Source organism: Etheostoma cragini, chromosome 14, assembly GCF_013103735.1.
Source record: "Etheostoma cragini isolate CJK2018 chromosome 14, CSU_Ecrag_1.0, whole genome shotgun sequence".
Classification (NCBI taxonomy): Eukaryota; Metazoa; Chordata; class Actinopteri; order Perciformes; family Percidae; genus Etheostoma; species Etheostoma cragini.
In genome coordinates, this window is record NC_048420.1 from 12,502,970 (window position 1) to 12,529,331 (window position 26,362).

The window sequence follows — 26,362 nt, forward strand, 5'->3', positions numbered from 1 at the left end:
TACACAGGTAAAATGCATGCAGAAGAAAAACCAGTAGTATTTATAGTTAAAATTGAGTATGAAGAAACGAATGACTAAACAAACTCCCAGCATCATACCAGATTAGTGAATTAAAACGCTTTCTAACAACCCCCATGGGGTTCATTAGCAAAACGTGGTCATGCATCGAGGGTCTTAGCATCAGTTAAAATCATTGTTTGCCGGATTTGCATCTCCTGCTTTTGTCAAGTCAGACCTCATGGGAGTAAATGTCTCTAGGTGAAAGGCAGAGCAAAGACACCAGAGAGAAAGAGAGAGGCGGGAGCAACCGAGAGAGACCGAGAGAATCCCTTGTAGAACTGCACACATGCTGTTGCCATGGCAACCCATGCAGACCAACTCCTCAAAAAAATAAATAAAAAAATAGCAACAAACAGGGAAAAAAAAAGACGTTCAGTAAGCCCGCTTACACATTTACACATAACTAATTTATCAACTGTTACTGTTTATTCACAGACTTCTTGCTGGTTTATTAAATTAGGATTCTGGTTTGACGGAGAGGAAAGGCTCCTCCAGCAGTACTAGACTCCAAACATACACCACATTGCAAAATAACATGGCACAAAATGCAACAAGTATACAGCATATACACGTACACGCACACACACACACACACACACACACAGAAACAGACACAACCACACACAAACACAATGAGAGATATTGGCTCCACCATGTACCAGCCAGTGTTGCCATGGAAACCCCAGGCCGAGATTCACGTCCTCTCTCCATTTCAGAAGAAAAGAGGAGCAAAACGATTCTGATGACTCTTCAATATACAGATCTGATAGTATTCCACAAACAATCAATCAATGGTCAAATTGTAGACATTGTTAAAACATCTGCAGCTACGCCCCAGCGTGTCCCATAATCCCAAAGTTCTTCCCAGCCAAAACGAACAAATCTACAGTACGTGTAGGGAGAGATGGGGGAAATGAAGTAAAACACATGCATTGTTTTGTTTCTCTGTTCCCGACTAAAGAGAAAAGGAAAAAAAGAAAAGAGGAAGACATATAGATCTGATCAGTCTTGCAAAAGTCCTGTAGTGATTAAATCACAGATCTATGAACACAAGCAAACACTCAGTTGTGACCACATGGTGGCAGCACCGTCTAAATCCTAAACAGATTATTTCTATAGTTCATCCATGCCAAAATCCTCAAAAACACAGAGGGACACAGCATCCCACTGCATTATAGACAGAAAAGAAGATGAGAGGTAGAAGGTTTGTGTGTCCCAAGAATTACACAGAATACACCTCAAATCTCCCTAACTCAACAGAAACAACTCAAATATGAGATTCAGATTGTATTTAAGGCTGAATGTTTATGACCCTCTGGAGATGTATTAGGATAAATATATTTCGAACTTACTTAAGTACTCATGACTCACTGGCTACATTAAAATCAAGGTAAAGCCAAGAAAGTACTACCACTTCAAATAAAAACAGCCAAACCAAACGCTCACACAGCATTGCTGTTGGAATAAAACCGTATCATCATTCTACGCTGAACTTGCTTAACCTCAGTAACAGAAAGTGAAGACATTTCCGGGTGGTTTAGCTGCATCTGAGAGTACAGGGATTATTAGTAGAGAAATGTTGTCTGCCTCCAGGGCTACAATTTGAAAAATCAAAACAACACACACAATGACGAGCATGAAGTTATTTACATTTTGCTCTACTGTTATCTTAGTCTTTTATATAGTTGCACTCTTTCCATCTGCACTCTTCAAACTTAGCTTTGCAACTTCTGGGCATCAATTTCCCTCAGGATAAATACAGTTTTATCTTTATCTTATGACACCACAAATAAGACAGAAGTAAATAGAAGCTATGACCACACATACTCACTAATTTATTTGTTCAATAAATGACTCACTAATTACTGCAAAAAAGGAGGAATAAATGCAGTACGGTGGAAACAATTCCTTGAGTAACTCGAATAATTTCATTCCTAAAAAAATCTCAATGCAAAATGATTTGCCTCGAAGCTTTATATAATCAATGTTACCAATGTATCGTTTATGTTGTGTCTTCACGGATGATTATTACTGTCGCACACCGGGCTAACGCTGCTCGCGACACATGCCATGAAGACTGACGGCGCAAATTACAAAATGACAAAAAGAAAGAGAGCGTAAATAGTGAAGCGCTTAGAGAAGAGACAGGCTGGGGAAGACAACAGAAAGTGTCCAAAGTTTGGAATCAGTTCAAGCATAATTAAAAACAAAAACTCTGTACGGTGTGTCTAACGCAAAATTAAACTTGCTTGCCACAGTAAGAGCGTGATGGACAAAAAACATTGAGTCTAACTTCATCATCCATTCCAAACCAAACGCAACAACTACTGAAAACAAAGACAAGAAAATACATAGTGGTGACCACAATTTGATCTAAAGAGCCGACTTGATGACTACGTCTTTGAAAAAACAGCTGATTGTTGCGTACCATTTTCCCTCACTTTCTCTCTTCATGGAGAAAGAACTGATCTACTAGATCTACTAGCAAAAGTGTAACAGAGCTAGTCTGTATTCAAATATATAAACGAAAATAGGTTGAGTATCAATATATATAAATATATAGGCATATATATAGATCAATCTCAGGTTTAAAGTTAAGTTGCACAACTTAAGGTAATGTTTATGTATGTTTAATGTATGTTTAAGGTTGTTATTGCATTTCAGAAAACGTTTTCTTTAAAACCTTGTAATGTGGCACTTAACTGCACTAAATATGTAAAGTTTTTTGATAGATGACATTTTGAGCAATGAAGGCAATAAAAATGTTTCTTTTATTTGCAAAAATTTAACTAAACTATTGTTTATTATTGCTTCAATAGAACAAAAGTATTTCCAATCTGAGTACTCAATGGAATAATCGGTAGAATACTCGATTAATAAAATAATCGATAGCTGCAGCCCTTGGCACTGTTAAGTATTTCTTGTTAATTCTGATCATACATGCATTGACATAATGACCAGATGTTTCACTTTCGGCCACCCAGTTGTTTCTGGGATGGAGAAATGACACAGAAAAGGGGGAGAGAAGAGAGTGAGTGAGTGACACAATTGAATTTCAGGCCCAGATTTTCTAAGAGGAGGCAGACTGCTCTATTTCCAACAGAGCTCAGAGAAAATGAGCATCTTAAACACACACACACACACACACACACACACACACACAGTCTCACACACACACACACACACACACAAACAGTCTCACACACACACACACACACACACAGTCGCACACACACACACACACACACACACACTTTGAGTCCTAATTTCAAATTGGGAAGAAAGATAAACCATAATATTCAGAGGAAAGCTTTGCCATGGCAACCACCCTAGCCTGGAAACGGGGTCATGGTTTCCTATGCGGAGCCGGAGATGCACTGAAGCAGAATGAGCATGTCTGCGAGAGAGAGAGTGTGTGTGATTGTGTGTCAATCCCTGTCAACACTGAGCAATGCAAGCAATGAAAGCCACTACTGATGGTTAGTTTGTAACGCACCAAATATCTCTGGGCTTGTATATGTGTAGCTAGGTGTGTGTGCGTTAGCACAAGCACATTTTCACCAAAAATAACCAAATAACATTAAGTACTTTCTTACACAAACACCTGAAACAAGCGTCATTCGCCCCCAGCATTTCCCAAATCATGAACGTCAGTTGACTAAGAATGTCTTTAGTTGAGGACAGTGCTAGTCGCAGGTCAGTTATTTTGTCTTGTCTGGGGACTTTCAGTTACTAGCATCCAGCTGAATTCTGGTTTTTCCAATGTTGAAACTGGGCGGCATGTCAGACTGAAAGAAAGGATTTGTTCAAAGTAAAGAAAGAGCTCTCTATCAGCTTGTTATGCTATTTGGTAAATGCATTTTTTTTAGTATGTATACAATGTTGTTATGATTTTTCTATTTGTTTTTTTGTATGTGCTACCTGATGATGTGATCATATTTTTAGTTGTTTGACTTGTAGCAGTGTCTTGTAATTCCATTTGGGATGGGCTACATTTTCTGGGAGACACTGAAATAAAACGTCAGTAAAACGTCGGTAACTATTATTAGACAGCAAGTACAAATCTTTTGAACAATGGATGTGTTTATGACTGTACTGCCATACTAGATGACATTAAGCAGCCCTATGTGAAATTCTTAGAAAGCCAGAAAGAAGAAACACAATTCTCTCAGCTAATATTAATTATGTTTCATCTAAATTAAACCTCCAACTAAACAAATGTCTTTTTCTACTGTCACACACGGGTAGATAGGTTGGTCCAATGTGAAAGGAAACACTTTTCAAGGCTGGAGTCGTTATTTGTTTATAATTAACAATCATCAATTGTCTGTCCACTGACTTGTTGTGAAAAAATCTTGGATAGTGAGAGTAGAAAACAGGAAGGCTGCCACCACAATAGTTAAAGTGGGAGAGAAAAAAATAAGAGGCTACTTCACAGTTAAGGCCCAGGATTATTCTTTTTTCTTTTTTTTCTTCAAGTCACTTGAAATATGACACTTAAAAGCAGGAATCGGATAAAAATATTTTCTTTAATTTATAAACCAAACAGAGAAACTGTACATAATTCCCAACAGAATATTCAGTCTGAGCATTTGGTTTGCCAGGGTAGTTAAGGTGCATACCTTTTTTATGTTACTGGGACTGTTATCCTGGGTTTAAGTCAAGCATCGGGCTGCAAGTCATAACAGCAACCATCTCTCCCAAATATGTTCAATCTTTCTTGCATATTATTTTGAAAAATTAAACAAAGAAAAAACAATGAATAGCAAGGATATACACATGCTCTTGCACATTGTACTGTAGATCCAGACGCACAAACGCAGTATGCCACAATGGAAGACATTTTAGGACACCCCAGTTTTCCCTCTCACACACGCACACATGAAGATGTAGCCTACATCTCAGCCAGGGCACTTGGGGTGAAAGTTAAATTTAAGCTGATTTCAATCTAAAACCATATGCTGACAAGCCTTTGTCTGAGTGCCAGCATCCACAGCCAGATGAGATTAAAAACAGACTCATTTACCATCATCTCCAACTGCCATGGTTACAGTGGGTTAAGGATAGAAACTTCCTGTAGTCTTTTTCTGTATTCACTTATCTCTCTTGGGCCTCTCTTTTCTTCTCTATCTCCTTTCCTCTTTTGTTTATTCAGTCTCTCCCTGTCTCCGTCATGATGAATCAGAGAGCAGCAGTGATAGGCACAGCGCTATGAATCGTCTACTGCGAGAGATCTCTGTCAGCTTCCTCCCTTAATCATTTGCCATCTTTGCCTCCATCCCTCCCTCCCCCACTCTCTCCTCTTCTCTGAGCAACAGCTGCCTCGGACTCTTAGAGCAAACGCCAAGAGCTGTCCCTAAAGAGATGTGGAGCAAGGGCAAAAGAAAAACAAATAGTAACAAAAGTAAGTTTGCCTCCTGTACTTGTCTCAGAGGTTAAAGTCTTGATAGGTTCTTGAGGGTGTTTAGAGAAAAACACTAGCTCATGCTCATTTTGAGCCTTGGGCTGCTCGTTGTTACTTGTTGAGATCCCAAACATGCTTAGAAGGCAGGCACAAGTTAGGAAAACTAACAGACTAACATTATTTGTTTATTCAACAGAAAGATTCAAATTTGCTTTGCATATGAATGTCAATGCAGTTTAGTATTTTATGGAGCACGCACAAAGCTGATACCATTTGTTGATTGAAAGAAAATGAATCTGCAAAATGACTTAAAGGATTAATTCAGTACCAAAAGTAGTGGCAGATTACTTTCCTATTACTTACTAACCAATCACTTCAGCTTTAACTTTAAATATGTTTAGTTTTTGGATGCTCAGATAGCTCAGTTGGTAGAGCAGGCACCCATATAGAGAGGTTTCCTCCTCAATGCAGCGGGCCCGGGTTCTTTCCGGGCCTGCATGTCATTCCCCTGTCCTGTCTAATAAAGGCCGGAAAATGCCACAAAAAATAATCTTTCAAAAAAATGTATATAATGTTTGGTAATGTGAAGCAGAAGCTTTGGGCTTTAGGAAACTGTGATAGGAATTTTCCCACAAATGTTTATTCCAAGTAGATAATGTGCATCTTGATTGATACTTTTAAAATTATTGAAATTGTATTCTATTAATTGCAGCCCACCAAGGCAGGTACGAGAAGGTGCCAACAATGTACAGTTGTATGACTGAACCAACTGTGGCATGACAAGCTGCAGTAGATGAGAACTACAAAAGAAAGAAACCTAAGTACATTAGAGGTGGCAGCCAAAGCCAGACAGGCGGGAATGCAGCCACAGTTCACCCTGGAGAGCATCTGCCCCAGTAGTATCGGTTTGTTAGGTGGTTTTTGAACTGCTTGAAATGTTGTTTCAGGCAAGCAGGAGGAGGTGTCCTACGCTACGTCTCAGGTATGAAGGCTGGTTCTGTATCAAGGACCGCTTCATATTTTGTGTCCATCTACACCAGTTCCTTCTCAAACCTTTCATTGAACCGTTGCAATGTTTACTCCAATTGACTTTATCTCTCTCTTTTTTTCTGTCTTTTTCTAAATGAAAAGTGATACTCCAAAAAGTATTCAATCTAGATAAACTGATTTCATGCCCAGCAAATCACATGGCACAAGACAACAACCCTGATTTAAAAAGAATAGAAAAAGGAACACATTGCATTCACATTATTATTTGATCATAACATTACATAATCATGGACACAAGAACAAAACCTTGCTCTAATCCCTAGGGAGATGGGCGTTAAAAGTAACACTCCCTCCATCCCTTTGCTGCCACCAGAGATGGCATCATGGCAACTATGGCACTACACACCCTGAGCTCTTCTCCACATCTCTCCCTATCTCTCTCTCTCTCCCTCTCCCTCTCTCTCTCCAAGTAAACAGACTGCAACAGCTGACCAGACACCGACTGCCGCGGTCGTTGTTAGACAGAGAGAGACTATGACAGGGCAGCCTAAAGGTAAATAGTATGTCCTTTATATGAGTTATGAAGATCATTATATTTATTTTTTGCACTGGATCTAACTGTTTTAGACAACACGAATGCTTGTGTAGCATTCTGGTGTGTAATATCAATAAATATGACATTATTAATTTGATTATTGGCATAAGTAAATGTCATAAGAACCGATGGATTTTTTTTTTTAACAATGTAGATATTTTGTCCACTGTACAAGTTATGTTTACATTTTTTTACTGTTACTAATACATGTGAAAACATAGCTGGGCAGGAAATTGGCTTAGCATTTATCGCTGTGTGTGATAGCCATACATATCTGTGAGATTTATGTTCTGTTTTAGGTATTCATTTGTCGTTATGGTCCTCAAACTTTTTTTACATTCAAATGACCTCGCACAAATATTCTAATTGCCCAGTTTTTACTGAGAATAATGGTGTTGACTGTGGACAACAGGGTTGATGTTTTACAAGCTTTTTGAGAAAATAAAACCAGACGGACCAGAGGTTGTCAAAAGTACTTTAGGGCTAACAATGACAGGCTCTGCTGGACACCAACAACAGACCAAACTGACCACACAGAGAACACATACTCAACCTTTTCTCTCCTGACACCGATCAGATACCAGAGCTCTCTATCTTCCCAAATTTAAAATCGGTTTACCTGATGCAATTGAAATTGTTTTTGTACAAGCTTAACGTTAAGCCAGTGATTGGCCTATCAAATAATGCATTTTCTGGTAGAAACTGCACAATAGAAGCTAAAAGCTTCTCTTGCCAACCACAAAGAGAGACCACTGTGTTCAGTTAACAATTTTCACAAAATCTTCAAGTCTGACAATCACAATTCCAAAAGCATATGCAAGAAAGTACTGAAGGGTTTCATGGGTGTGTCAGTAAATCCCTAAAGGGCAACTGTACCATTATTTATATTCTGAAAAGTAAAAAGAATAAAGTGAAACATTGCTGCGGGGTGTCCTCAATACCACTATAACTTCCCATGGTCAAACAACACTGTTGAGCCTGAGGCTCGCAGAGATCCACAGCCCCACACAATCTAACACACACACACACAGCACACACATCTTGACAACATGACTAAACTAAGTGGCTCTCAGAGGCCAATGCAACTGTGGCAAAATAAATAAGAGAAGGCACTGACCGTGACTAGGGCTGAGAGCCATGTTGCCTGAATTCAAGGCTTCATCAAAACGAGTGAATAACGTCTGTAACCTGAAAAGAGAGAAGAAGAAATGTTACAGCAAAACACACACAACAAAGCTAAAGAAATGAAAACAGCAGAACAATATGCAATCATCTTCATCATCTACACACACACACACACACACACACACACACACACACACACACACACACACACACACACACACACACACACACACACACACACACACACACACACACACACACACACACACACACACACACACACACACACACACACACTTTTGACCTAAAGACAAGCAAGATGCTATGAATTCCAAGTGAAAGTAGAGCATCAGCAGCAGCAACATGTGGACAGCCTGCCTGCCCGCCTGTCTGACTGACTGTTAGCAGGTGGGTGTGTCTATTGTGCCAGTCACACTTCTGAAGGTGCAGCAACACGACAAGTCCTTCTGACATCCTGCCCAGCACCAAACACACAATCCTAAGCTAGACCTGCTCAGTCACATGCTGTACATGTAAGACTGTCTGCAACAAAATAACATCTTTGCACAAATAATGGATCTAAACATCTCCTGCACACTGAGCAGATACACTTTTTTTTATACACACGACTAGTATGACACTACCAAAACGTGCCCTAAGATCTCCTTTCCAATAGGTTAGCAACTGATGTGAGCACACGAGAATAAGAGTCATACACACCGTCCTCGGTCTGTCTTTTAGTGTCTGGGTGATGGTCCACAACTATAAGACAGCTTAGCAGGTCATAATAAGTGATGATTAGCGTTGCTATGGGTTCCTCCACAGTTCAGCGTTTTTACATGGTTCCCTTTCTTTCATTAGCATTCTAATTTGCCTCTTTGTTTCAGAAATAGCCAAGCCTTTTGTCTTCTCTACTCCTTTGCCTCAGTATATCCAAGTGGACTGATTGATAGGTTGCTGCGCAACATTGCATTAGCTCCCATGCTAGTGACACACTCCGGTCCTCGGCTTCCCTCAGCTCTTTGTATCCAACATGGTGCAGTGGCTACAAGAAGGAGGGAGGGACGGAGGAAGACACGAGGATGGAGGGAGGGCGTGTGAGAGAGAGAGAGAGAGAGAGAGAGAGAGAGAGAGAGAGAGAGAGAGAGAGAGAGAGAGAGAGAGAGAGACCTACTGTCACACATACGTACTGTATGCTGATGAGCCCACGCACCCTCTGAGAAATCTCCCCAGTGGTACAAAGAGTTAAATCTCAGACAGGGTCTTTGCGTGCATGTGTGCATTTGTGTGTGTTGAGTGAAGGACAAATAGGCCAGTGACAGGGTGCGAAGAGATTCAGTTACCCTTTACATAACCTCCCTCCCAGACACCAACACATACACACTCGTTAGAGGGGGAGGGGCTGTACAGCTAGCGCAGACAGAAAGCAAGGCTGCTCCTCCCCCCACTACATCTCTCTTTTCACCCCACTTGCCTATGCTCCCTGGCTCCCTTTTGTCCTCTTTTTTACACCCACTTCCTTATTTACATCCAGGATCCCATCTTCACACTCCTTCACCTTTTACACAATCTGGGGTTTTCTGACAAGATCACCTCAACTCCAGATAATTTACACCTTTTGGGTAGCTCATTTCCTTTTCAAACAGGATATTCAAACAGCATTTGACCAACTAATAGGAGGCCGTTGTCACAGGTTAATCCCATTGTGTTAACAGGTACTCAGGTTTATAACAGTACTTCCATACAACTCACTGCTAGACCTTAGAAATACCGGTAAACGCGTTTACAGTATGTAGAGAAATACTGCTATAGAGTAATTATTTTACAAAACAATGGTTATTTTGTATAACCTCAAATAAACCATTAGAGTATTTTAATGAGATTGGTCACACTATGGTTTGGATCCATCAAACAAGTTTGCAATACCGACGTTGTATCAGCTAGCTAACAGCAACGTTAGCTAGCCTATGACGCTATGGATTGTTACCAGAGGACGCCCCGCCTGCAATTGCAAGTCCAGTCACCCTTCCAATGTTAAAAATCCACTAAAGCACCATTGCATACCTTAAGGTAGCATGTAGTTAGTGCGTCTGTGGTGTTTTATCTACTAGGGTGGTTTGTTTAATTAGTAACGTTACCATAAATTACGATGCTGTTGCGGAGATGGTCGTCATTCATTAGCACTATGCTAATGTAGTTCCATGGGGATTTGTGCTTTCATTTTTCTAATCTGTACAGTACAACTTGTTTGGTGACTTTAGCTAAGGTCCTAATGGTATGACTGGGTATTATGTTGATAATTGTTGATTTTGTTTAGATGTGCCATATTGTGATTTATAGGTCAAAGCTATGCTAGCAGTAGCTGTCACTTGTTGTCATAGCAACTCAAACATCCAGGGCGGTAGCCGTCAAGCCAGAGAAATTAACCACTTATTTAATGCTTTGTTTTTTTATTGACAGGAATAAATGTTCTCTTTTAATTTTTTTGATGTACAAATGCTAATAAGGAGGCGTGGTTTACTTTGTAGACTGTGAACATGCGTATCTGGGTCACATAACCCTTATATATATATATATATATATAACAAAAGATGTATCCTGGGATTCATTTAAACCTTAATTTGTTTTAAAAAGTAGTATATAAATTTAAAAAATATTATTTTACTAAAAGAGACAATTATATTGTTAATTGCAATTACTTGCGAGAACATTATTTGTCCAGCAAAATTTTGAATTTTTACAGGCGTAGTTTAGAGTCATTTCTTAAATTATTTTAAAAGTTCAATAACAATTCTGATCGATAAAACTGCCTGTGACAAACACACACACACACATAAAAAAAATCAAGGTAGTGTGTCTGACCCGAATTCAATGGAGGACAGGAGGAGCTGGGTCAACAGCCAGATCAGAGGACTCTCGCTGACCCATTTGGCCAAAACAGGTTTAGTGTCACTGTCCATCTGAGAGGGGCTAGTAGCTTCACTGTAGAATGAGTGATCTCATCTGACACTGACTAAAACTAATTTGCACATATACAGTGTGTAGTGTAGAACACTGACCAGATTAACTGACCTGAATGATGAAATAAAACAATATTCCAGTCCTGTTAAAAGTCTGGAACCCTTTCTGGGATGAAACTAAATTGTGGAGTAACACAATTTCTAAAACTCAACAGGAAGTTAGTAAACTTTTTATTTTAACCTTTATAACCAGGCTATACAAACCGGAGCCTATAGACAGAACAACTTGTATTTAATTTCTGCAATGGTTTGCTAGTACAATGTTTCCTCTATGATGATATAATTGGAACCCACACCAGGCCAGAAGGCCATTTTTTAATGCCAAACATATGCCAAGTATAAATTATGGTTTTTTTCCTTTATTCCTTCTGCAGCGGCGCTGCTCCATAAATGGCAGTGACACACTGCTGTGAATCTATTGTCTGTTATCTAGACTGCTAAAGTTGAAGAAGAGGTGAAGTGAAGATAATGTTGTCAGTAGCCTACCGGGTACAAATAGGCTTGGTAGGACACACTAACTTCCTGACGGATTCTAAAGGCTCTGACACACCAACCCTCCGGCCAACCGAAAATGCAGTCGGACTGATCAGTGGACTCCCCGAGGTCAAAAAAGTGCCCAGGGACACACTAAAGCGACGCTTGTACGTTCTGTGCAGGTGCCAGATGTCAACAAACTTGTGAGGATATAAAGGAAAGTGTGATAAGCGTTCTACCTTAACGCCTCTTCTTTCTCGCTCGAGACCGATGTGCCCAAACCGGGCGCAGAGCTTACCGCATGCTGATACGTTACAGTCTATGTTCCAAGTCCAGACAGAGCGAGCTGCTACTGACAAGGAGAGAGAAACTGTAAAGGGGGGGTAGCTTCCACCTAAGGGGCCCTATCTTGCACCCTACGCAGCACAGCGCAAAGTGCGACACAGCTGTCAATTTCCCGTCCAGCGCACGCGACTGAGATTAGCTTGTGTCTGACAGGGTGGGGGGCGTGGCATCCCACTGGCGGCTCTCCATCTTGATGTTAACCAGCCATTGCGATGGATAACTAAATATCTGTCTTTAATACTGTGCATACAGTTGGGCATCCAAGGTAAAAAAAAATATTAATGTGCATAAAGAAGCCAAGAAAAGATGGATGAAAAGATGAAAATCTCCAAAAAGGCATCAAATGACAGATTAGACATTCGTATAGTATGTCACAAAACGTTACATTTTATTTCCATCATCAGCCCCCTTTTGGAAAGCTGAGACCTGACAGTGTCATGGATAGTTCTCAATCATCGTCTGGAAAGACCAGGTGATGTCAATTTTAAGGTTTTAACTGCCCAGACTCATCTGACCTTGGCCCAACAATCCGCAACATGGGTTCTTCTAAGCAGTTGTCTAGAAAACTGAAACTGAAAATAGTTGACGCTCACAAAGCAGGAGAAGGCTATAAGAAGATAGTAATAGTAATAGATTATTAATAGTGTTTTCAGATGCCTATAACCTCTGTTTGAAATGTAATAAAGAAATGGCAGTTATCAGGAACAGTGGAAGTTAAAGCAAGACCTGGAAGACCAAGAAAAATATCAGACAGAAAAGTTTGCAGGATTGTGAGAAAAGCAAGTCCAAACCCACGTTTGACAGCCGTTAAGCTCTTGCATAATCGTTACATTTAATGTAATTGGTCTAAACTTTATTACTGCTAGTGACAAACCTGCATGAAGAAATACAACTATTAACATACTGATGAGCATTCATGAGGTGCTTTGCATTGTATATTCATAGTTAAAAATGGGCGTGTACAGGACAGGATAAGAGGCTGAATCGCGTATGCACACTTATGAGTAACCTGTGATCAATTTTTTTGTAATCAAATGTTTTATTTTTATTTTATTATATTTTGAAAATATAACATAGTAAACATAATATTCACCAACCGTTACAAACAGCCTGGGTCTTCACCAGGCTGATTGACAATAGAATTTTACTACAACAATGATAGTTTGATATAGGCTCCACAGGAAGAAATTGGCGTTGTTTTTACTTATTGATGGATTAATTTTATTCTGCCTAGCTATTGTGGGCTATGCCAGAATATGCCAAATAGTGAAACTGGCTAACTCACACTGGGAGGGTAAAAGAGGTTGCCGGGGTGAGATGTGCATCTCTGTGTGGATTGCGATATTTCGTGAAACCTAAGTAGCCTTTCTGATTTCATTAATGGTCTTCTTATTCTTGGCCTTCAAAATCTCCTCGTTCTCCATTTTCTGATGCAAGCTCTACAGAGTTGATATGTGATCTGGTCAGTAAGACAGCCCTGCATTCCACTGTGCAACTATATACTAACACAAAAACACTCTGACACACAGAAACTCCACCTTACTTCATATCAGTGCTCAAATATTTATAATGAATTCTGTAACAAAAAACATCTACAGAAGAACAAGCAAGGATTTCAGACTTAAATCTTTGCATCTTTCAGACCTCCACACGTGACAGACAGACAGCGTGTTTACACTGAAACAGGCTTAATATGCGCAACACATGACACGTAGCCACGGCCAGCATTCACAGACGCAAGACTCATACTGAGCAGTCAGCACACAACACTGGCTACTGCTCAGATCTCACACAAGGAAGAAAGAGGGAGAGGGGGTCACTGTGTGCTTAGAATAAACCTCAACCCAGTATATGTAACCAAGACGACCAAAGGACAAAATGGAGCTCTACAGATGACATGAGCACACACTTTCTCCAATATTTCCTCAACTCTGTTACTCCACCCAATTCCTTTGTACCCTATCTGCCTCCTCCATCAGTCAGTCAGCATTGTGCTCTGGATGAAAGTGCCTCTCTATGTGAGAAGGGCAGAGTGGTGCATGGCGTGGCCTGGGACAGACTGAGTGCCAAGGCCACGGGACCCACAGGCCCTCCACACAAACTCATCCCCAAATGTGCAGAACAGGCACCCACCCAAACGTATGAATAAAGATAAAACCAGTGCTTAGAGAGCTTATCAATAACTGACACACAGAAAATAACTCACCGTGCAGCAGGCAGTCCTCTCTTTGCCAGGTCTGCTCGGACCCTCTCTCCAACGTGACGATAAACATCCACCAATGCAGCTATAGAGGACTCACGTACCTACAGACAGCAGATATTAACCAATTTAACACACACAACATGCATACAACAAACACAGACTGATCTCATGAAATGGCGTATTATGACACGCCAACTCATATTCCATTTTTGTCGTGTTATCAAGACGCACATTTTGCTTCTTTGCTTAGTGTGTTTATCAACGCATGTGAATTTGGTCGGGGTAGTGGAGGGGTAAAACACAGGACTTTCACCCTAGGAGACGGGGGATCGAGTCATGTGTATCACATTTTCTAAATTCAACGGTTGATTTAGCTTTTTACTAAAGCCAACCCCTTCTTCTTTTTTTTCTAAACCCCCCCCCTGTTCTTCTTTTCATAAACCCAACCACGTGCCACGTTTTCTAAACACAACCATCGCTTTCTTCTTGTTATAATACGCAAGTCTGCGATAACGTGGGCATGGGCGTGTATGTTTACGCAAAGTCGTGATGTCATGTTGCAATGTAAAATGGTGTGTTTGTTACAATTATGGTCAACTTTCTTAATAATTCCAAAGATTGCATCCCACTGTTACACACACTAAGGATTAAAAATTTGAACACATTTGAAAAACAAAGTACTTATCCCCCTAATGGGAGATATCTGATTTGTTAGTGGGGTGTTGTTAAAGGGATTTTCCGCAGCTGAGGGGTGGGCAGGCCTGTTGAGATTTGTGATTGGTCAGGACAGTACGTGGGTAGATAATCATTGGGTAGACGATAGGAGCAGATTTCAGCTTTGGGGTGCGACTCCACAATAGGTTAAACCAACCTCACTCACACACACACACACACACACACACACACACACACACACACACACACACACACACACACACACACACACACACACACACACACACACACACACACACACACACACACACACACACACACACACACACACACACACACACACACACACACACACACACACACACACAGCTAGTGTTGTTGTGTGGGTTCATGGTTGCTTATGATTCAGCAGTGAAGCTGGGTGGGGGGGCTCTACAGAGCACATCTCCTCTCTAATAACAGTAATAATCACAGAGATGCCTTACGATTCCTGCCAACACACTCTAGATGCTGAGAGCTAAACCACAAGCTTAGAATAGCTACAGACAGATACAGGGAAAAACATAGGACCTCTACCTACTCACTCAAACACACAGAAATGACAGTATAAACAGACACGTAGGAATATTGATGATGTATCATTTTGCTACAGTGCAATGTCTCTTACCTGTGGGTTCTGGTCTCCAGTCAGAGAGCAGAGATGAGGAACTAGTTTACTGAGGCTCAATGGCTGGGCTCCATACCTGAGAGAGAGAGAGAGAGAGAGAGAGAGAGAGAGAGAGAGAGAGAGAGAGAGAGAGAGAGAGAGAGAGAGAGAGAGAGAGCCATGAAAAGAAAAGGAAACGGGGTTACCAAAACTAGTGAAGTTGCTATTGATTAGTAAATGGCTAGCATTAGGTGTATGGAGAATACCTCCAATAATAGAGTAACGCAATCAGAATTTTAAACTAAGATAAACATGGTTACATAATTTTCCAACATCATAGAAAAGTGGTCAAGGTGTTAATCAGATTTAACCGCCATATGGAAACTTCTGTTGAGTTGTGTAACAACGTACAGCATTGCTACACTACATAATAAGAGCAAAAATGTAGATGGCTTCTTCATTTCCTTGTGTTTTACCATTTAACTGTGTTTCTCAAACTGCACTGCATTGAGCTTTGTCAGTTACTGTAATATCTGGAACTATGACCTACACAACAATAACCATATAAACATGGAAAAAACAGAAACAGACCACTGTTGTGCAATGTTATGCTCAGTCTACTCAGGATTAATGGATACCTTACTTGTGTAGGCCAATTACTTTATCTTAACTATCAGTAGAAGCTCAGCATTAAGCACTACAGTGTCAAAACCCATTAGCAAAAAGATGCTAAGACTAGCATTGCCATTCTAACAGCCCAGATTAGCTGTGTGGTAACCTAAAGGACAAATACAGTAACTTACAACCTGCACAGATCTGAACTGCCTTCAAGCTGCTCTCAAAGAAGGTGAGCCTAGAAAGCATCTGTCCAGTCTTATGTCTATAGGTGTATTTGTTTATTGATCTTGCAAAATGCAGAATGACTACGACAGCTGTGTTGCTACAATCCCTGACTGTGTGGCATTTAACAAGAGCAAAAATCCTCTAATAACTAATTGGAGGAGATAAGAACAACCCAATTAATTTAGAAACAAGCAGAAGACATACAAATGTGTATAGAATACAATGTGAATTAAGTCAACAGGCCATACACAGCCCAAAAAACATGAGAAAAAAGCAGCTATTTATGTGACATTAATATTGACCATTTGCAAGTCATGCTGTATTGAAAGAAAATAATAAGTTGTGAGACAATTTCCATTGGTCTATTTTCATTTAAATGGGCCAGCATATTTTCCTCAGAACATAGTAAGATACAGCCAGTCCCATTCTAATTAAATAGTAAAAAACAAGTGCTCCATCAGGCCTGAAGGCTGAAAAGGAGACCATTTAAGAGTTGAGGCCGGGGTGATTAGAGAACGGATTTTGAAATCTCTTTAAAAGCAACAATTAGCCGACATGTTTCCTTTGAGGTTGTTAACTCCACATGACAAACGTGTGCCGGCTCCACAGAGTCACACAAACTGTTAAGAAGATTAACCCTGGACACAGAGACTGTGTGTTACTTGAACAAACAAAATGGTGTGTGTGTGTTAATGGAGATAGTAATAAAAACACATGGGACTAAACTGACCCCTGTGTGTGAACATCAATAACTGAAAGAAAAAAATGAAATATATATCTATATATATTTATATCTATTTCTATATATAGAGATATATATAGATATATAGATAGATAGATGGGAAATCAATAAGTTCGTTTAGAGTAAGTACAATTAGATATAATGTATGTTTATGTTTTATGTAAGGACTAACATATGACCTTCTGCCCACAAGATGAGATTAAATATGCATACATTTAATAGTTTTACATTTACAATGTATTCTTTTGCATTTCACCCTGAAAGTGATACAGATGAAGAGGGGGAAGCTACTTACGTGCTGAGCGTGGCACTGAGACAGAGGCAAATTCCTTCTCGACTGCGGAAGTTCTTGTGTTTAAAACCAGGAAGTAGCTTTTCCCAAACATACTGGTCGAAGGAGAGATAGAAAATGGGAGTGTGGGAGAAGGATTGTCAGTAGGAATGAGAAAAAGAAGGTTCTGCCAAACAGCTCATCGGGGGTTTTAGCAGATTACAGAGTGCAGAAGAGGTTACAATCTGTGGGGCTGCGCATGTGTGCTGTGTGTAGATAACACTAAACAGAGGGGAGATGTAGCCTTTGTAATTCCTTTAATTCCCAGGTGAGGGAGCCCAAATGGCAAAGTGTACCTCTCAGCTGTGGTGGATCTCTATTATTGTGGAGGTGGCTGTAACTGGACTACTGTCTCCGTCTTGATAGTGCATTCTTTGGAATAACTGGAATAACTACAACTGATCTAAAGGTTTCTGCCTTCTGACTCTTTTAACATAATACCAGACACACAATACAACGCCGTTCTTCACGTTGCAACCTTTCGTATCATCTACAGTCAGTGCCTGAACTTGAAACATCCGTCCTGAAACCATTTTAAGGATCAAGATCTTTGTGTGACAAAAACGTATTATTCTGATATATTGGTTTCCATCATCATTACTTATATGACGTATATAACAAGAGGCTTTGTCTGGTCCTGAGGCTGACAATTTTGTGTGTTGTTTTTTTTTTCTCTCTCTCACCATGGGCGAGGCAGTCTGCTCCATACAGCGAAGGATGACAGTTTGGCTGTTCTCCCTGACCTGGTCCTTCGCATCACCCAGCCTGTCCACCAAAGCTGGCAAAACTACAGACAGAATAAGAGATGGACAAAAGGGAGAGAGAGAGAGACAGAGGGGTTGGGTAATGATGAGAGTGTAGAAAAATGCAGTTGAGGCCACACATGACAGAGAAGCTACTGGATTAGAATGACAGGACAATGAAGACTGCCCCCAAGTGGTATGCTTTTAAAAACACAAATATACAAAGATGTATCATTAGTTATCACCATTTGGTCATGTAGTCACAGATCATGGCACGTGTGTTTAGTTCAGTTCATTTTAGCCTCAGCGATTTCAGTCAAAAAAAAGACAAAAAGGTGCAGACAAAAAGGTTTAATTAAAGTTATCTGGGTTGGAGGGGGGGCTGTCACTCAGTCTCTGTGTACTGTATGAGAGCATTACGGTTTTAGTGTTACCTGAAAATGATGGGGGGGAAGTGGTGGATATAGCAGCGACTGTGTGTCTTTGGACTGTGCAACGTGTGCTGCTTATGTTAGCAGAAATATTTCCACTACGATGACTCATTTACGGAGACGTCACGTCGACAGCGCAAGGATGAGAGTTGGGTAGGAAGAAGCAACTCCTTCTCCCTGCAGCATTTAAACATCCTCTCCATGCAGATTAGGACAGTCCAATCTGTAACTAAAGCACTGGGGCGGGCTTATAGCGCAAGATATGCAGTTGTGGAGCATGCAGGATTTTGCCATTTGATTAAAGTAACTTTACTAGAGCGGCTATAATATCCACCGACATTTCAGCAGAACAGTAAGTCCTGAACTGTAATGGTCTTGCAGAGGACTATGAAAATAGAATGAACAGATGAGTGCTGTTTTGAAAACAGTTTACATTGGATGTTTTTAGTTATGTTGCACTTGATGTGTTTTTTTGTTGTTGTTTTTTTAATAACACAGTGGCACTTCTCGTTTTGATAAGAATCCATTCATTCTCCTTTCATTGTATTTAAAATACTTTAATTTCAAGTGGAAAGCCTATTTTGTTAAGAATGTTTTAGGTCGCTAAAACTTCTAGTGCCGGCTGAGCTTATGCTTCCCTTTGCTGATGGCCTTAGTCTATGATATGGTCATTTTTATAAAAAAAAAAAAAGTTTCTATTCTGTTAATGAAGATTTAAAAAATGAAGAAGTGTTTAGAGAATTATGTAAAGGCAAACCTTTTTTTGCCAAATAAATAAATGAAGGCATGCTGACATTGGACACGTGTTTAAAAAATAAATAAATACCGTGGCCCCAAAACCGTGATATGAATTAAGAATTTTGTGAACCGTTCCACACCTCGTCTTTGGGTGTGTGACAGAGAAAGACGTTGTAATGTTAAAACTTAAGCAATACCACCATTGACACCGAGGCTCCCATAAGACAAGGGGAAGAAACGACAAGAAATGACAAATGGACTGTGACTAAAACAATGTCAAGATTGTCGAATACTCTCATGTCAGTTCCACTTTATTGAACACAACTGCTCCAGTGGCACGGCCTATGTAATACAGGGACCCACACTGTTCAGAATTAGGAGTAAGAGCCTTTAAATGCTGGCATTCACTCAACTGCACAAATGTTTCTGATGGTTACTCTAATCCTCTATGAAATGTGAAACAGTGTGAACAGGAGGGCCCTCAGTTTGTGATGTATTTCAGCTGAAATATCAGATGAACAGCTACTTGACAGATTTTTATCTTTAGAGCGTATGTGGTTGACAATATGTAAAATTAATCTTCAGCAAAGAGAGCATTTAAAGGTGATTCTGGGGATGTCAAATATTGTTCTTGTTATCAACAAATGAAATGACCCAAAAACAACAATGAATATGCAAAGCCTGATATCTTATTCCTCTGTGAGGCAGACTTCCATTGTTGTCCGAAAGCTTTTAAAAACGTATCAATGTATTTATTCTTTATTATGATTTTTTAGTCGATTACATATACACAGTCATGCTTTCATAAATGCTCACTAATGTGCCAAAACTTTGCAGCTGACAATCCGGTTTAAACAGACAAAATGCCAAATCAAGTGAATCTTTCTCTGTCTGACCATCAAATGGAAAACTTCAAACTTACAAAAAACTCACAATCTCCCATCAACATTCACTCAATAAGATAAAAAAAAAATTTTAAAAACCCGACAGGATGACATGAGCCTACACACACACACACTCCTACCCACATTCCTAGTCTGAAACTTCAGCATGGGGAGTGATGTCATCTTTTCATTTCCCATGCTGGGGGTGTGGGTTGTGTGTGTGTGGGGGTGCATTATGTTACCAAAACAGCTGGTTGCTTTGGCAACAAGGACAATACTCTCAAACAGAATAAATGACAGGGGGACATTGTTGCACACAACGTCATCTGCTGTAGTAAGCACGAACACACACACGTACACAGACATGAACACACACACTAACACACACACGAACACACACACCTGGTTTGTGGCAAACTGACTCATTTTGTTTTCAACAGAACGAACAAACTGGCACACAGTTGCCGGGCCAATCATGTCACTTTATTTTATCTGTCACATTGCAACAAGAAAGTCCAAGCGCAGCCTTGTGTGACCTGTAAGTTTCACTTCCATTCTCACTTCACATCTGGGCGTTACTTGGCAAGATGGCCAAAAGTGCAGTGACAAAGCACACACACACAAACATACATACCGTGTAATGGCAGAAGCCCTGAGTCAGTCCTGAAGATCAATACTATCACTCAGTCTCAATGATCTCATCTTCCTCCGCTCTGAGTTTGAGAGTGTGTGTGTGTGTGTGTGTGTGTGAGTGAGTGAGTGAGTGAGTGAGTGAGTGAGTGAGTGAGTGAGTGAGTGAGTGAGTGAGTGAGTGAGTGAGTGAGTGAGTGAGAGAGCGCGAGAGGCTTGGTGCAGGGGGAAGGAGAAATGGAAGTCAGATGGAGAAAGGGGATATTCCAGAGCCAACAGCGTCTCAGAGAAAGGTTTTTACCATTAATCCACAACACACACTTCTATTACACACACGTATACAGAGCCAGACTAAGGAGGCGTCCTAGACAGTGAGCGAGATTTTTCTGTGTACGTGATGGCAGACTTTGCAGTGTGTGACAGGTCCAGTCATCCCAGAGCTGCACTACAGGACTTAAGTGTGTCTGTTGGTGACAAGAGCCAGTCTGGTTAACAAAGACAGCTGGTGACACCTCCAGCGGGCACACACACAAGGGCTGGTGCTTACATCACACACATATACACACTCACAGAGCATGACATCTGATACAAGATTCAGTGCATGAGGTCATATGAACGTGAGGTGTGGTTTTGGGGTGTAATAGGCCGACCTACAGCATGGCAGACAAATGAGGGCTTAAATTATATATAGTAGAAAGAGGGTGGTGACATGCTTTACAAGAGTGCTCCCAGTCTGTCTCTGAGGAACCACAAAGTGGAAGTGAGTGACTAAATGGAAGATCACTGTACTGAAAAGTCTACACAACAATACAGAAACCAGAACACTTCGTCACAGTGTTTTTGAGTACAGTTTGGGAAATAATAGCGATTACTGCCATTTATTAGCACTTGTTGCTTAAGACAGGGGATGGATGAACTTTGCAGCATTTACCGTTGGGCCTGATGAACTGAACAAAGAAAGACATTCTTATAATCTCTTTTGTAAGGACTGACAAACTAAATTATAACAATAAGCGTGTGTTGGCTATATAATGTCTGATAACGGGTTTATACAGGCCCAGGTTTGTTACCCTTTTCATGGACAAGGAATTTTCCACAAAACATCAAAAGTTGTTTTTACTTCAGCATTTCAGAAGCAAGAAAAAAATGGACCAATCCCTTTAAGTTATTTGTGAGCATGCTTGGTTTAACAACACATACAAACTTTTCATGAACAAGTTCAACTGTGAAGAGAGTCTAACCTAAAGGAAATTTAGGATGGGTATAGGGTTAGATATCTCACCTGTGGCCAGGTATGTTTTGAACCGCTCTCCCAGGCGGTCCACAAACGCACCACAAATGTCTATCCCCAACAATGCCACCTACAAAACAAAGAGCAAGACAGAGGCAAAGGTTATAGTGGGCCATACACATAATATACCTGGCTTTAGGTGTATGATATTCCACAGCAATTTCAGTGAGACTCCACAATCACAACTGCTCCCAGTAGACAGCATGGACAAAACACACCAGGGCTGATAAAACGTGCAACAAAACACGTTACTGTGCAATTACGGCAAATACATTTTACTATTGAATATGAACTCTCTTTAATTATATTTATGATTGTGTGTTAAAATGTGTCTTTTACTTTTCCTCTTATCCCTTGCTGCAACAGTGTGAATTTTCCCATTATGGGAATAATAAAGTATTTAGAATCTTGAATCTTTCCTGTACTTTTCATGTCACAAATTGAGTACATTTTGACCAGTGTCACTGTCTGCTTACACATTGAACACAGTGGTATCCTAAATGGATTAAAAAGTGCTGAATCCAACCTCTTCTGTGGTTTACTGACTCAGCAAACAGATGAAACTGTGAAGGGTAATTTATTTATGTTCACGGAATAAGTCAGTCAGCCAACAGCTTTTAAACCGGTTTAAGTCCCCAAACCTCAGGGATCTGGGAGAGCCTTGTAGTGTGAGTAGAGGTGTGATCTTGCAATTATAAAGCAAGACGATATTTCTCAGAGAGATGAACAGTTGTGATATCAGTTTGACCAATTCACGTTAAAAGTCCCATTACATAGTGTTCTTTAGATGCTTTTATGTACACCTTAGTGGTCCCCTAATACCATATCTAAAGTTTACTTTCCCAAAATTCAGCCTTGCTGCAGAATTAAAGCCAATAGAGCCAGTCCCACGACGTGCCATTTCTGCCATTCAGGTGGGGAGAATCTTGTCCCTTATGACCTCACAAGGGGCAAGATTCCAGATTGGCCCATCTGACCTTTCATTTTCTTAAAGGCAGAATGAGTCACAGCAATGTAAGTAAAGCGGTCGCAACAATTTAAAAAACTTCACACAGACATTGTTCGCCATATAATCTAATGGTGAGATCGCAGTTTACTTTACACTTCGGAGACAGGCAGGCACAACAGTGTTCACCATGACGTGGTGCCTGACTGACTGACAGGCTGAGGTTCAAGTGCAAGGCAACTTGATATTTTATAGCACATTTCAGCAACAAGGCAATTTGAAGTGGTTTACATAAACATTATAGAGCAATCAAAAAACAGCCATGAAAATAAAACAGGCTAAAATAGAATTAGATACAAATGCAAGACTGAAAGTTACAGTGCAGTGTAATAAATAGTAATAAAGAAATGACAGAAATTCATTAACACATTTTAGGACCATCCTTGAACCCCCCACTACGCCCCAACCACTTGTTATCACGTCATCAATAAGTGAGGATAAGTAAACCAGCTCTGTTCCCTGGAGAAGACCCTGAAATGCAGTGGAAAGCGCCAGAAAACCTAGTAGGTGGACTTTTCTCTTGAGATTATTTGATCATACAAACGTTCTAAAGTATGGCGCCTGGCTGTGGTCGAACATTCGTATAGATAACAAGATGAAACAAACACATGCCACATTGAATAGGTAATATCATCCTGTACTGAGGGTAGAACTGGGCAATATATCAATATTATGTCGATATCGTGATATGAGACTAGATAATCGTCTTAGATTTTTGGATATTGTAATATGGCATTTCCTTCTATTTATTTTAAAACGGATAAAGGATTTCAATCATAAGACGTGTTGATCTTAAGTTATCAAAGAAACAAACTGAGCAAGTGAAAGCGGCAGCTCAGCTCACAGCCACTATTTCAATGAGCTGAACAGTATCAGAAAAACACAGATATTTAAGATGAGACTGCTTTGTTTTTTTTTACCAATTTTAATCAACTGGCCCATTTGTTTTGGAGAGGAGGATATTGAGGATAATTCTGGTAAAAACCTCCTGAACGATGAACACTCCCCTGATCCCACGCTACTTCGTACTAAGTGACCCTTAACAGTCCCCTTACTCATCTCTCTTGTTGATCACCACTGTGATTGGGCTCAGTCATGGAAGAAAAACTGGCGTGTTATATGACTAGTGGGGACTGGGGAAGATAGACTGGTTTTTTGTTGAGTGGTAAAGTTGAGTTTTCCACTGTGTTTCTGATTAGGATCACATCCCACACTGCGCTGTGCTCCTGGAATGCTTGTTTTGGCAGTGCTGCAGTAAAACTGAGCAGCCCAAAAAGAAAATCCATTAAAACATTCTTCTACGGACTCCTCTGCCTTCAGTAAGCAGTCAGCCTGCAGTTTTTTCCCTATTTTAGTCAAAGGAAGAGCAGAGCCAGGTAACAACACTAACAAAAAGGGGGAGGATGGGGGCAATGAGGAAAAATACAGGGACGATGGCCAAGCTATACCACAGAAGAAGAAAACAAATCACCTGGAGAGGAAATATGAGCTCAAGGTCACTAGGATTACGCCCTCATGCTGGCCTAATTTAGGAGGGAAGGATGGAGGGAGGAAAAACAAACCTCCACCCGGCCCCCCAAACAAGCTCAGCACCCACAACCATATAGCATCTTCACTTGAAGAGAGACAGCGTGGAAGAGACAGAGGCTGAGAGACGGAAAATGCTGGGCTACTTATCTACCTTGGACAGGAGAAAAATGAAGCAGGAGGGGAAAATGTTCTCCTGGAGTGAAGTAACTGACTAAGGGGGAGGACGGAATGAGGGAGAAAAGAAGGGGGGGGAAAGAAAGCCCTAATTGGACCTTCGGCATCCAACCACAAAACTCTACAAGAAATTGTGCATGTGGACAAAGCGGTGTCCAAGGCTGCATCCACACTACTACTTTAGCATTTTAGACAGCTTTTTGAAACAAAAAGATCTCCATCCATCCACACAAGCGTTTAGCTCCATATCATAAATGCTCTCCGTCTTTATTATTACACTGATATGACAAAGATATGTGTTTACAAATGAAAATCTAGTAGTGTGAAAGCAGCTTAAAAGGACACCCCTGAATCTTAAAACTGCAAGTTTCAAAACACCAGTGCCACTGAAGTCTGCTCGAGAAGAAAACTGTAAATATGTAGCCACGTATGAATGGCTCTTTGTGAAGCTCAGTTGGTCCAGCCTGCTTATTCGCATTCCATGTAGAGGGCTTACTCTGGATTTTAGAGAGGCTTGACGTGATTTAAAGGTCCAAAGCTCACACAGCAACATTTGGGAATCGACAAAATGTGCAAAGATGCTAAAACAATTTGACCATTAATTCATAAATAACCAAGAAATTAGTTGACAACCACTGAGTAATTTATCAAGCCCAAACGCCAAACATTTGATGGTTCCAGTTTCTCAAATGTGTGGATTTGTTGCCATGGCTTACTGAGAGGGAATGGTGGCCTATGTAAGTTCAAATCCCTGCTAAAGCTGTGCTGCTAAATATACACTCACTTTCATCTGTGTAGTCACTGTGGAATTAGTAGGCATGAGGCGAATCGCGGTTAAACAGAACTTTGTGGTACCTTTGTGGTTGTTTTCTGTGTAGTAACAGAATCATAAGGACTTTCACCTAGCCCACAGCTCCACTAAGGGTAGTGTGTGACTACTGAGGATAAAGGAAATAGAATGGGAAAGACAACGTATACCTTCATTTTCTGTATTTGAGCTCTGAGATTTGACCAAACTGCAATAAGCAGCAGCAGTTTTTCTCCCAACCATTTATAACACTTATCTACTGATAATAAAGCACCAAAAAAATTTATAAAAGCTGCTTGCAATTATTTTCACTTGAAGGTTTCTACAATGAGGAGGAAGGAAGGATAACACAAAAATAGTTAACAATAACATATTAACGCAGCAGTAGACATTTAACTAGTAAATGCTGACTATACTGAGTGTTTGCGTATTGTATCCTAAAGCCTGCATTGTGATACACATTTGATCAAGGTTTAAGCATAAAAACATCATACAGCAAACAGCATACTTTATACTTCATCTTAATTCAAACAAAATCACAAAGATCACAGTGTCTGGTCCAGGCCGCCTTTAAGCAGTCTCAACCCTCGATCAGTACAGTCAGTGTCTGGCTCGGCTGTCTATACATGCAGCATACAGTATTAATACCCTCTGTGTACATCTCTCACATAAGC

General features: G+C 40.4%; 1 protein-coding gene across 50 annotated transcripts in view; it reads right to left on the reverse strand.

The window, feature by feature from the left end:
- Window positions 1–26,362, reverse strand: part of clasp2 (cytoplasmic linker associated protein 2) — a 60,486-nt gene that overhangs the window by 31,232 nt on the left and 2,892 nt on the right. For all 50 annotated transcript variants that reach the window (XM_034892417.1, XM_034892435.1, XM_034892446.1 and 47 more), the window contains exons 2-7: window positions 22,162–22,240; window positions 18,137–18,240; window positions 17,418–17,509; window positions 15,559–15,634; window positions 14,220–14,317; window positions 8,167–8,237 (exon numbers count right to left, since the gene is read on the reverse strand). In XM_034892417.1, the coding sequence (XP_034748308.1) occupies window positions 8,167–8,237; window positions 14,220–14,317; window positions 15,559–15,634; window positions 17,418–17,509; window positions 18,137–18,240; window positions 22,162–22,240 (520 nt within the window). The remainder of the gene's footprint in view (window positions 1–8,166; window positions 8,238–14,219; window positions 14,318–15,558; window positions 15,635–17,417; window positions 17,510–18,136; window positions 18,241–22,161; window positions 22,241–26,362) is intronic.